This window comes from Abrus precatorius, unplaced genomic scaffold, assembly GCF_003935025.1.
Source record: "Abrus precatorius isolate BTA unplaced genomic scaffold, Abrus_2018 Scaffold10, whole genome shotgun sequence".
Lineage (NCBI taxonomy): Eukaryota > Viridiplantae > Streptophyta > Magnoliopsida > Fabales > Fabaceae > Abrus > Abrus precatorius.
In genome coordinates this window covers 25,429,431-25,443,822 of record NW_020874292.1, presented here as the reverse complement: position 1 = coordinate 25,443,822, position 14,392 = coordinate 25,429,431, and the positions used below count along the sequence as shown (strand labels likewise).

Below are 14,392 nucleotides of genomic sequence, written 5' to 3'. Positions count from 1 at the left end.
GACTTCTTAAAAAAATATGTAAAAATGGAAATATTAGCTGAAAATAATGTATTGGTCCCGTTATTTTTCACTCTCTTTTCACTTTTTAGTAAATGTTAAACACTTACACATAAAGTAAGGAGAGACAGTAAAAGAGGTTCTTTTGTAGTAAGTATAAAAATTAAGTACAGTCAAATTCGCAGTGAATCAAGCACCAGAACAAATATTAAAATTTATGTAAAAAAAAAGCACAAGATATAATGCAGATATTATAGATATACAGTTTGATAAACACACACACACATTTTATAAATTTAATATTGGCAAATAAATTTTAGATTAATATTTCTGTAATATTTTATAAATTTAGTATTATCTCAGCATATTAGCAAAAAAAATTTTTCAATTTCATTTGAACAAAGGAAAATTTTCATTTGATCTGTGATAAATAAGTGAGAGGAGAATTTTGTTGTTTAGAAATGAGGTAACTTAACTTGGTTAAGGGTAGGGTGATAATTCAATCTATTTATTTAGTAATTATTTAATTTATTCATGTTAAAATTTAAATCATTTATTCAATCATAAAAGAATTAATGAATAAATTGAATTAAATCTCTATTTTTTATTGGTTAAGTAATCTAAAATATATCAGTTACATATAAAGTTTCTAAAGGAATATATAGGTCCGGAACTCTACAGTACTTAAATAAAAAATGTGTATAAATATTACACTTTATTTTAAAATTATATTATATTTTAAACAAATAAATTGAATATTTATTTATAGAAAATGATTAATAGATATGTTAGATAAATTTTTATTAAATGAATTATATATAAATAATATTATTTTAATCCATTTGAGGCTAATTAAGGGATATTCCTTCCACGTCAGCCAATATACCCAATAAATCTATCACTCAGGAGCCCCACTGTTGCTAGTCCAACAAAAGAGTGGCAGACAAAAAGGCGAAAAAGGATGATGGTGGCCCAACCAAATGTAAGAAAGCCCAGACATTGAAACCCGCTGGATCAACCATTACATCAGAGCCCAATTCTCACGATGGTGGGAAATTGGTAATTTTAGTGGAGGCGTTAGGCAACCTATCAGACTGGAAAAGATATCTCATACAAACTGTTGCTTTGTTGATAAATTAATAATAATGAGGAGACACGTCAGAGCATATCTATTGATTCGCATCAATTTGAATATTTTTTTTTCTAATCAGAAATAAATGGGAGCTATGCAAGTGAAATTTATTAAAGAAGGTTGTAATATGTGATATAATTTTAATATTTTATATTCATTAAAAAATTGGCCACATATTACATGATAATTAACTAAAACTATCAAAATGTGGTAATCTGAGACTATTTAATATTTTTTCTTTTCATTCAATATGACACATTGATAAGAGTATTCCAAAATAGGCTCATCAATTTAGAACATGTTTAGATATTGAGTTGTGCATAAATTTGAATTGACTTTGAGTCAATTCAAATTTATTGTAAATTTAATTATATGGATTGAATTTTAAACTAATTTATTTTATTTTAAAAAAAAATTATTTTAAAATTTGAGTTTAGTTTAAAACTAATTTTAAATTTGATTTTAGTTCAAACTAATTTTAAATCTAAGTGAATAAGTGTTTATTATTTTTAGACCGAACAAAGGACTACAAATCACAAAAAGCAGTATTGATATTAACCAATTTCACCTGCAACACACATAAAAGTACAATTTATATACAAAGAATATTGGCAGTATCCACCTGGAGAGGAAGATTAACATAATATTTAGTTGAATTTAGGACAAAATATTTTTGCAGAATAGAATATTACCATTTTAGTTTAATTCTTTATACATATATATATTTTTAATAATAATGATAAATTAGGAGAAAGGGATTTTGGATATGAAGTTCATAATTTTGAAATATATTTAGAGCAAAAGCACAACTCAAACCAACATGTAACCCTTTATAACACATGTTGGTTTGATATATATCCGGTTTTGAAACATAATCGATATTTTTTTTTTTTTTAAATGTGGTTTGTACAAACATTGAATTTAACCCTTTATAACTGGTTATATTCATCAGCCCTATTTCGATCTCAGTTATAAGCTATTTTGAAATGTTATTCATGAACTACTTTGGGTTTAGTTAATTATGTTAAAAATCTGTTGAGTAGTTGGACATGGTGATTAGCACTTATTTAAAGTGTATATTCTCATGTTAAAAACTATTATGAGTTTTAAATCATATTCTGAATCTACTTTAACGATTGATTATACCACAGCATATTTCTATCTTGTTACTTTGTTTTGCTTTTCAAAATTGGTTTCTATTATATTGTCTCGTTTATTTCATATTGCTATTTAATTATCCCTTCGTGTTTGAGGCATTTTGCATATAGAAACTATACACGGTTATATGTTTCCAAAAGCCAATTAAACACAAACTTGTAATTTAAATATATTATTAATGTGGTCAATTTTTTCAAGCTTTACTCAACTATGTATCTTTACATGTTTAAAAAACAGCTAAAGATAGGCAGCCTTGTATTCAGTTGCAGATCAAGTTACATTACTGTGTAAACTCTATAGACCCCAATTAAAACAAATATAGAAGAAGCTTTACATGGTGAAGCAAGTTTAATGATCCATTTTTTTTCTGTTAGCTACTTAAATTTGAGTTAAGAAGAAATATTTCGATAGCAGTATAGCAACAATTGAATGTTATTGTAGTGTGGAGTACAATGTAGGCGGGAAAAAAAACTAGAGGAATTTTATTTCTAAAAACATAGAGGGGAGAGTGAGTGAGTGAGTGTTTCTTTAAGAAAAAAATAAAACAGATTTTTTACCTGAAAATACATTGTTATTTTTGAGGATTTTCGCAATTAAGACTTGGTACTCCTCTTTGTCTTTTACTAGTGAATGGAGAACATCTGTATTATGTTCAGTAACAGTAATATCAGATAACAATATTATGCAATGACATTATTATTGAAAAGGATCTTGACTATTGAAATAAATAATTTTTTTATTTAAAAATAACAAATATAATAATAGATTATTAAGACTAATACTGAATTTAATTCATTAAAAAATTCACTAGATATGATGATGCTCAACATGCTTTCAGCATATCCTCGTTTATTATATATGCCTAACCAAAGTTCAAAACAATCCATCAAATTTCCTTGTTTACTTATGGATTGGATTGGTTTGTTTAAAGTTCTTGTCACAAACCAAAAAGGTTAGTAAAATTAAAAGTAAAAGTAAAAATAAAATAAAATAAAAATTTTCTTTTTTAAAAAATCTACATTATAGGAAAACAAATTAATAATTTTTCTTTTGATAATTTTAGCAAGGACAAATTAATTATACAAATATTATTTTCACTCAACAAATTTAATACTAAATTTTGACAATTGGCAAGGACCAATTTTGTTTGACATCATGTTTCAAAGAGTTTTTTTTTTTTTTTTTTGCCCAATTTCGGTATATAATTAAGATAGGGGGAATCTTTATTAATTTGTAATCAATATCATGTCAATTATCAAATGGAAATTAAGAAATCTAGGTAACTAACTGTGCACGGTTAATGTTCACTTCTCAACTAGAAGTCTAGGAGATGAAAGAAGGAAAATGCAAACAGCAACAAATGATCGGTGTTCTTGTAAGTTATTGTTCATTGGTGGAAAACTGATAAAATAGATGAGATCTCATCCTGTTGACCCTTTGTTAATTTTATTCACAGCACATACTTGCCAAACCCGTCATCCTTCATTGATTCATTTTGACTTAAACATTATAATAAACCCTCCAATTTGGCCACAAAACTTCAATATCTCACCCTATATATACACCATCCAGCCTGAGCTTGACACACTCCTTAATTCTCATTATAACCCAACTTAATTCCTTGTTCTCATCATAAACTTTTCTACCTAGAGAATAGAGATGGTTGGCGATACTAAGTTGGTTATGTTTCTTATTCTCTTGGCTGTGAACTGCATGCAACATTTCGTCTATGGGAACCCCAAGTGCCTTGTCTTATGGCCTATGGGGACTCTCTGACTGACAGTGGAAACAACAACAATCTTCAAACACAGGCAAAAGCTAATTACAAACCATATGGCATCGACTTCTCAACAGGCCCAAGTGGAAGATTTACTAACAACCGAACTACGTTCGACATAATTAGTAACATTATCTCTAAAAATCTCTTTTTATCTTAAAGATATATATTGGGCACTCAGAACTGCAGTCAAAGATTTTAAGGGGTCAAGATTTTGAGATGGGATGGATATTTTTCATAACTTACCATTTTATAATGAAAGTGTCAAATTAAAAAGTTCGTTAAATAATCTAAATCCAAAAAAATTATAAAAAAAAACATTTTTTTTTCAGTTTTTTTCCCAAACTGCTCAAACTAACGTTTTACCATTATTGCAGGCCAACTTTTGGGATTTAAGAAATTCATCCCACCCTTTGCAAACACTAGTGGCTCAGACATACTGAAAGGTGTGAACTATGCATCCGGTACAGCTGGTATTCGCGATGAGAGCGGCTCAAATAATGTATAATTCAATCAAATAGCTGCCATTAATTTATCCTTCTTTTATTGATCATCTTTAACTTCAATTCGTGTTTGTTATATTTGTGGAGAATTTACGTTTCAATGCTCATGCATGCCACTAAATTAGTGTTATATATACGCAACACAGGGTGCTCATATCAGCTTGGGAGCACAGATAAGAAATCACAAGACCATAGTTTCCAGAATTGCTGTGAGACTTGGAGGTTCTGACAAAGCTAAACAATACCTTAACAAGTGTTTGTATTACCTAAACATAGGAAGCAATGATTACATAAACAATTACTTCCTTCCCCAGTCCCAAACAAGAAGCATGTATAGCCCTATGAAATATGCAACAGTTCTCATTGACCAGTTACGTGGATATATACAGGTATGGATATCTTACCATTTTCTCCGGGTTACTCGTATCATTGAAATTTAACTAGTACATCAAAGATATGAGAGGAACTTTGGGGGTTTATAGACAGGGTTGGCCCAACCAGTCTTTAGGCTTAAAGAACAATTTAAAATAGGCCTTTTAAACGAATTAAAATGATGTATTAAAATTATTATATATTTTATTTGAAAACTATTTTAATTTTTTTGTTATATTTTAGCAAATTAAAACTAAGAATAAAACAAAAAACAAAATGGCTGGGATCAAAATCCTGATCAGCCTGCGACTTGAGAATTCAAAATAGGTTCGTCATGATTCAAGATTTACTGATTTGGACTTTTTGAGATAATCGAAGCATGAATCGAGCTTAGCTTACTTTGATTGTATAATCCAGATATTAACATTGATGGTGTTGAATGGTTTATATTTTATAATAATAAGGAATGGTTTTGGAGACAGGATCTGAAGGAACATGGGGCAAGAAAATTTGTGATGGTTGGGTTGGGGCTTATGGGGTGCACTCCAAATGCCATCTCAACCTATGGGACAAATGGATCCCTTTGTGTTGACGAGATGAATGCTGCTGCATTCATTTATAATGACAAGCTTAAAGCTCTGGTGGATCAGATGAACGCCAACCCCTCTGCTGGTTCCAAATTCATCTTTGTAAACAGCACGATGGTAACCTTCGACGCTTCACAAGGTACGCATTTCAGTTTTCTCCTAAATAAATTCTCATTTTAGTTCTTCAAATTATCTGTATTCATCACTTCAATCTTTAATTTTATAAATATTTTACTTTAATTTCTTATTATATATAAAATGATATTCATTTTAATATTTTTATGAAAAATGACAAAACAATAAAAATTTAAATGAATGATACTTTTTTACATATATAAAATTAAGAATTAAAGTGTAAATTTGATGGAGTAAATAATTAATCGAAATAACTAATAATTTTAAAGAATAAAACTAGGGTTTACTTTTCTTATTTTAAATAATTTGACATATGCTGGATTGAAACAAAAGAATATAAACCATGGTCCATGTATTTCAGGTTTGAAGGTTTCAAATGCTCCATGCTGCCGAACAAGGGGGGATGGAATGTGTGTTGCAAATCAAATACCATGTCCGAATAGAAGTGAGTACGTGTTTTGGGATGGATACCATACCGGAGATCATCCCAACCAAATCATTGCTACAAATACATATAATGCTTCTAATTCAGGTTTCCCTTACCCAATGGACATCAAAGACCTTGTTCAATCGCCATGATTTAGTTCAAGTTACAGCCAAGTTATAGCTCTGTGTCCTTAAATAATTTCTTTTCATGCATTGTACTTTACATTGAGCTGAATAAGTGCTGTTTTATATATAAGTGTTGTTAAATAAACCAAAACATATTAACTAGTCTTCTGCGTGTTTTATCTTTCCTGTCAAATAAAAGGGTCCTGAACATTGACATGTGATTTTCATTTGTTTTTCTTTTGAGATATATTACTTTTACAATATATATATATATATATATATATAATTTATTTATCTTTCTCTATTACTAATAACTATTCCACAAGTGCATTAAATCGTTTAACTAATAATCACGATAAATAGATAGATATTGTCTCGAAAAGATTGATTTGTCTCAAATTTTTATTTAAATCACATCAATTATTCAAATTGAAGAAAGCTTTAAATTTATAATTAAAATAAATTAAATATTTAGAAAAAAAAATAATGACTTCAACAAGTAAAGGATAATTTCAAAGTTCAAAATATTACAAGCGAAGATAATTTGAATTTTTCTTAATTCTTGTTTAATTTTTAAAATATTTAAATTAAATCTTATATTAATGAAAAGATTTTAAGTGAATGGAATCCAATTTTTTGGTGAATCAATTCTTTTCTTATTTATAATAAAATATGACAATTCATTGATTATATCTTAACAAAATTTAGATTAAATGCAGAATCAATCCATATATCAAACAAAATTCAAGAAATATTCCTAAATCTTGAAATTGATTTAGTTCATCACTTGAGCTAATTTATACACATTTTTTTCAAATTTTGTAGCAACTTTAGTTCAATCATTAATAATAACTCATAATTTTTAATATAAAAATAAAAGATGAACAATTAATTTAAGAAATATAAGATCAAAATATCAGAAATTCAATCTCAATATATCACAATCAAGCGTTCGCAACGGTACGGTAAAAATATTTTAAAAATCAAGTAGAGTCATCATCAAAATTTATCAAAGAAAACCTTAGAAAAACTTAAAAATTTGATCTTTGAAATAAAAAATAAATTTGAGAGTCATTTACATGTAGGGAAAGTATTAGTATCCTACAACGTCCGTTTTAAAACAGTTACTTTAAATTAGTTGTACAAATTTATTTTAATTTTAAAGAATATTTATTTAACCCCTAAATGTGAAAACCAAATTTTTCCTCCCAAGGATTGCCTCCAAATTTTTTTTATAAAAATATAAAAATAAAATACAATTGTTTTACAAAAAAAAAATGAATAATTTTGAAAAAAAAAAAGAGATTAATTTTTGAAAATAGAAATCCTATACTATGCAAACTTATACCTTAATATCAAAAAAATAATTTTATATAAGAAAGGAGAAAAAGTTTAAATATTTGACATTTTATAAAATCTTAAAACATGAGATTGAAGACCAATATAGATATGGAAAAGAAGGAAGAGAAAAAAAAATTCTTAAGAAGGAAGTCTAACATAAATAAATAAAAAAAAACACAAAATCATAGAGAAAAGAGAGTGAAACCTTTAAAAAAAAAAAACTTTTTTTACAAATCCAACAAAAATTTAATTTTTTTTTCCTTTTTTATATTTTCTAATTTAATTTTTAAAATTTAATTTTTAATTTTTATTTAGTTTCTTTATTAGTGACTTATTATTTATTTGCGTGACATCTAATTTGACTGAAACCTACTGTAAACGAAATTTGTCATTAATAATATTACAAAATTTGTATTTTTGAATAAAATTTTAACTTATAAAGTTATAATTTTTTAAATTAAGATTTAAAAATATGAAAAAAATAAAATATAAATGTCATATTATCATTTACAATAACTCTCCATTTACATGAGTCAAGTTTTACATAGGTGTATATTAAAAAAAAAAATATGTGTATAAAATATTAAACTATATTATAAAGATTGAAGAGATACAAATTAGATATTTTATATAATTATACAATTAATCAAATATAACTCACTAACAAATATTAAATCAATTAAGATGTATACTTCAACCAAACATATAATTTATATACATAATATTGTCTTAAAAAAATATAAAAAAATACGTATTTTGTATATAATAATGTGATTGATAAAAAAAAAAAATACCAAATTATAAAAAATAAATTTATTATAATTAAGTAAAAAAATGATTGTAAGAGAATATTTAAGAATACTATAAATTCTTACAAAAATTAATAAAAGTGATGAACTTTACCATTTTCAATGAAAAAAAACATATTTTTTTATAAAATTAAATATATGTAATTATTAAAAATTTTGATTATGAGTAGCGTAAATAATATATTAAATATTATATATTTTATAAATGTAAACAAATACTATTCAAAATTTATATAAAGTAATAAAATAATTTGTATAAATATAAAAATAAAGATTTATAAAAAATATTAAAAATTTATATAAAATAATAAAAAAATTAAATAACAACTTTATATCAAAGCACTGTCAAGCATAAAAAATCAAGGCCTATTTCAGTCTTTCCGATATTCATAGCTCCGTATTAGTACATCATAAACAAATACGTGAGAACCACGTTCACTCAATTATAAATTGATCAGACAATAATGTGGATATAGTTTTAAATTAAAATACATAAGGACCTAATTTTACGTAGTCTGTATTTAGAAATATATTAAACAATTAATAAATATAAATTTAACACAAACTATAATTAATAGCAATAAAATAATAAAAAGCTTCAATAATTTAAATTTGAATTCAAATATACTATTAGTCGTTCCAATCAGCATTAGAAATTTAATTAAAATCACTGGATCATAGGGAACTTTACTGGATTAAAATACTAAATTCCTTGTCCATACCATCCTAATTATATTAATCACATTAAATTAAAATCAACATATATATAAGAAAATTTTATTTCTAATTGCAAAATCGAATCTCAATTTTAATTTTTTATATTGACTACTATTTTTTCACTCCTTGGTATATATATTTTTTCTTCAGTTATCATACATATACATACAAGTATTAATATAATATTATGCTATAATTATAATATTAAAAAATAATAAAGTATTTATTTATGGTAAAATAATTAAACTTTTTTACACATCATGCTTAAAGGAGAAAGCTGTCTTTTTAATAAAATTATTTTTGTAGACGGGATAATTCTTTACTATAATTGATTCGTTATTAAGTCATGATATCAATAGTCAAATGGAAATTAAGAAACATACAAAGCAACCTATGAATCACTTCTCCACTAGATAAATGGAGCAAAACGCAAAAACAGGAACAAATGGTCGCACGTTCTTCTAGGATTTAGTGTTGATTGGTGCAAAATTGAAATAGAAACATACAAACCCTTTGTTTTTATTAATAACAAACTTGCCAAAGTCGTCATCATTCAATATTGATTCATTTTGACTTCATTTTATAATAAACCCTCCAACTTGGACACAAAACTTTATCACCCCCATGCTATAAATACATACACCCTTCACCTTGCGCTTGACACTCCTTATTTCAGGGATCATAATAAACCCAATTTTATTTTGTTTCATCATTAACCTTTTTAGCTAGATCGAGAATATGGTAGCTAAGACAAAGACATGGTTGGTTCTGTCCCTTCTTCTATTGGCTGCAAACTGCATGCAACATTGTGTCTATGGGGACACCCAATTGCCTTGCCTTTTTATCTTTGGGGACTCTTTGTCCGACAATGGAAACAACAATAATCTTCCAACAGCTGCAAAATCTAATTACAATCCATATGGCATTGACTTCCCAAAGGGCCCGACTGGAAGATTCACCAATGGAAGAACTTCAATTGATATAATTGGTAACGTTCTTTATGCTTAATTCAATATGCCAAAGCCGAATAAAAACCTATCTTTCTCTCTATTTATCTATCTTTCCCTTCCAATGTTTTTGTTCAGCTCAAACCAACGTTTCACCATTAATGCAGGCCAGCTTTTGGGATTTCAGAATTTCATCCCACCCTTTGCAAACCTTAGAGGCTCCGACATACTTAAAGGTGTGAACTATGCATCCGGTGCAGCTGGGATTCGCATTGAGACTGGCACACATCTGGTATTATATAAATCAAATAGCATTAAAGATTAAAAATATATTTTAAACATTCAATTTTTTAATCTAACAGGATTAAATATAAGATATATTAATAATATTTTTATCATAATAAATTAATATTGTATATTTATTAATGTATTTAATAATTTAGACTTGTTAACTTACATATGATGTATGCACTTTAGCTAACTTAATTATTTAAAGATATATTTATTAACTTATTTAATAAAATTTATTATAAAGTAACTGTTTAGATTATATTAAACTTTTAAAACGATTATAGCAAACCTGAAAAAAAATTTAAATTCAGGAAATGAGTTAAAGTTAAACTTTTAACTTACAATCATGTCAAAGAATCCTAACAAAACCGTTTTCTATCCTTATTGCTCATTCATATCTTCGATTGGCTTTTGGTATGCTTTTAATTAGAGGATTATGTTTCAATGCATGCCACTAAATTAGTGTCACACAATGCAGGGTGCTGATATAAGCTTGGGATCACAGTTAGCAAATCATGGAGTCATATTGTCCAAAATTGCAAACAAACTTGGAGGCTTCGACAAAGCTGTAAAATACCTTAACAAGTGCTTGTATTACGTGAATATAGGCAGCAATGATTACATAAATAATTACTTCCGTCCTCAAATTTACCCAACAAGCCGCATCTATGCCCCTGATCAATATGCCAAAATTCTTATTGACCAGTTATCTCTATATTTACAGGTATTTTACAATTTTCTGCCTGTTTTTTTGTTTTACTTTGTCCACTCACAAATTGACTGGGTTATATTTGGTATAATATATAAAATATAAGTAATATTCTGCGTGTTACTTTGTATTACTTTGTCCACTCAACTTTTTTTAAAGGGGCTTTCAGAAGCCTCTTCATTGGAAGAGTTCAGCTTTCAAGGTTTTTAAAAGCTTCAAGATGACTTATATTTAAGTAATATATGTTTGGAAAGATTAATTGAGATTATAAGTCAAATTTTATAAGATTATAATATATATATATATATATATATATATATATATTATGAAACATAAAAAAATTAAATTCTTAAACAAATTTCTACTCAATAAGCGAAAATTTGACTTTGATTTGTTTATTACACGTGATTAGGTATGTTTTGGATTCACGTTGAAAACTTAATAAATATAAATTTAATGTAGAAATTACATTAAAATTAAAGATGCACGAAAATCAACCAATGTGTTCATCATCATTTCATGATGCTTATTTGGGTGAATATGTGGAATTGAATAAATTTAATTAAATTGGTCTATTTTCTTTATTTATTTTGATTTAATCAAAATGGAATCATTTGAATTTGATCTTTATTTATTATTTTTGAGTTAATATTTTTAAAATCAAATTAATTTGAACCAAATTAATTTTAATATTTTATTTATTTTATGATTTGATAATTTTAATTATATATATATAATTAAAATTATTTGATATCCTAAATTTTATAATATATTTATATAACATTTTTAGATATTTTAAATTAAAATTTTAAAATATATAAATTATTAATTTGATTACCTGACCCGGTCTAACTAATTTATTTATTTTTATCGAATTAGTTTAATCTTAATTTACTTTTGAAAGTCCAACCCTACTAAGTAAATAAAAATTAAAAAATACTAACGTCCCATGTGAATGACGTGTTCATGGGGTGGGTTGCAAGGAAGACTTGAATTATAAGTTTGAGGCCCCCCAATCTTTATTCTGCTTTAAAAAATTAGAAAAAATGAAAAATGGGCTTAAATTCTTGATAATCCTGGGACCTCTGAGAATTAAAAATAGCGATATCGTATTTCAATTTTCATGAATTATTTAAATTTAATCATATAAATAGAAAACTATAACATGTTCTTTATCACACAAACTGTTTTCCAATATGATGTATAAGTGTATAGTGATTGAATGACTTATAATAATAATAATAATAATAATAACTAAAGATGATTGTTTATGGGGCAGACGCTGCATGATTTTGGGGCAAGAAAATACGTACTAGTTGGGGTGGGTGCAATTGGATGCACTCCAAATGCAATGTCTACTCATGGGACAAATGGATCTTGTGTTCAAGAGATGAATGCTGCTGCTTCCATTTACAGTAACAAGCTTAAATCTCTTGTCGACCAATTCAATAACAAGTTCCCTGCTGATTCCAAATCCATCTTTATAGACAGCACAGCTGGAAGCCTTGACAGTAGTTCCCTTGGTACACAATTATACATACATACATACATTTCAATTTCTAGATTATGAAACAATTGAATATAATATGTGGTTCATGTATTTCAGGTTTCACGGTTTCCAATGCTCCTTGCTGCCCAACAAGGGAGGATGGACACTGTGCTCCTGATCAAATGCCATGCAAGAACAGAAATGAATACGTCTTTTGGGATGGATTCCATACCACAGAAGCTACCAACCTAATCGTTGCTTTAACTTCATACAATGCTTCTAATCAAGCCTTCACTCACCCAATGGATATTAAACACCTCGTCCAGTCTAATTTTGTTTGTAGCTTCTAAATAGGTTCACATTTTCATCTCAAAGTTGAATACGATACAATACCACTTATAGTTTGCTTTAGACTATTTATAAAAACAGTTTATGAGTTTTTAACTCATTTTAATAAATTCTTTTCGTACAAATTTTGTTGTTAAATTTATAGCATACAAAAAGTTCACTTCAGCTTTTAATGTTTTAAAAGTGTGCAAAATAATTATTTATTAAATTTTCCAATAAAAATCATGCATGCAACAGCAATCACATGAGCCGTCAAGTTTGGTTTGTTGAGAAGAAAAGCAGTAGTAACAGAACCCGAATCCCTTGCAATTGGAAAAAATATAATTGGAATTTCATCCTTGATAATGGTTCATTCTCAATTAATCATATTTTTTTATCAATGTTTTTTTAAAATGAAAATATATATTAACACCTTTAAAAAGAGTTTAATTTCAATACATAAAAATATAAAGATTTTTTTTATATTATCTTCTATTCATAAATTATCATATTAACAATAATTCTTAATTTCTATATTAACTAATATAAAAATTTCATCAACAATATATTTTACTTGAAAAGTATAAATATTTTTTTACTGATAATGTAGCAAAATTATATTTAAAAGACAATGTTAATGTTGAAATTCATGCAATAGAAAACCAATGTATAAGTGATTTTAATTTATAATAATAATCATGCAAGACGTAGAATAGGAAGTGACTACAGTGAAACTGGATTCCAAGAAATAGGTACCTCACATATCCTGATATTCAAACGGTAAAGAATGCTGCTGCTGTCCTCCAATTAAACTGGGTTTTCTTTTGTTTAATAATTTTTCTTTATTTTTACATTTTGTTGGCATTTTTTATATCTTAATAAAAATTAATATTTTATTAATAATTAGTTATTTTTTATTTTTTAAAAATAAAATTTAGATGCAACGGACAATCCACTTTAACCTATCATTAAAGGGATGAACTAAGCAGGCCGGTGAATTCATAACATTGAACCCAATCCGCTAATTTTGATGGACTAGGTAAGTCTGGCCCGTCAGATGAGGCCCTTTTGACACCACTAATGTCACGGGTCTGCACTCTGCAGCAAGAGCCTAGTAGGCAAGACGTACAGTGAGTTAAGGAGGAATGGGCCCATTGTGTCCCCTTTATTAGGATTCACTTGTCATGTGGATCATTGCCATCGGTGTGTTGTCACACTGAAATAGTCCTTTTTCTTCCTGTTCACCTGACCTGAAATGTCATTATTTTTTATGACATAATCGGCTGTACATATTTAATCTGCACAGTAACTCTTCCTCTATGGTATGCTCAATCACAAGAATTATAGTTATTTAAGCGGGGAGATTACAATATTTTTAGATTTTATTTGATAGTTTAGAGACATAGAATGTGAAAAGTAGAGGAGGAGAAGATCGTAAACCAGATAAATTTAGGTCTCTTTAAGATTATTAACTACATCTACCGCATGATCAGATTTCATGAAGTGATTTGAAGTTGCATGGCTTGTTTTGTCAATCTTATATTTATGG

General features: G+C 27.1%; 1 protein-coding gene and 1 pseudogene across 1 annotated transcript; both read left to right on the top strand.

The window, feature by feature from the left end:
- Positions 1 to 3,946: 3,946 nt before the first annotated feature.
- Positions 3,947 to 6,240, top strand: LOC113852121 (annotated as a pseudogene).
- A 3,578-nt stretch (positions 6,241 to 9,818) lies between these two features.
- Positions 9,819 to 12,866, top strand: LOC113852120 (GDSL esterase/lipase At1g29670-like). Its single transcript, XM_027482371.1, has 5 exons — positions 9,819 to 10,068; positions 10,195 to 10,319; positions 10,797 to 11,042; positions 12,307 to 12,550; positions 12,634 to 12,866. Exons 1-5 carry the CDS (start codon positions 9,819 to 9,821, stop codon positions 12,864 to 12,866), a joined length of 1,098 nt encoding a protein of 365 aa, XP_027338172.1.
- The last annotated feature ends 1,526 nt before the right edge of the window (positions 12,867 to 14,392 follow it).

Coding starts and splice junctions, on each gene's coding strand:
- LOC113852120 (XM_027482371.1), top strand. CDS start 9,819: ATGGTAGCTAAGACAAAGACATGGTTGGTTCTGTCCCTTCTTCTATTG. Junction 10,069..10,194: donor AACTTCAATTGATATAATTG/GTAACGTTCTTT, acceptor CCATTAATGCAG/GCCAGCTTTTGGGATTTCAG. Junction 10,320..10,796: donor TTGAGACTGGCACACATCTG/GTATTATATAAA, acceptor CACACAATGCAG/GGTGCTGATATAAGCTTGGG.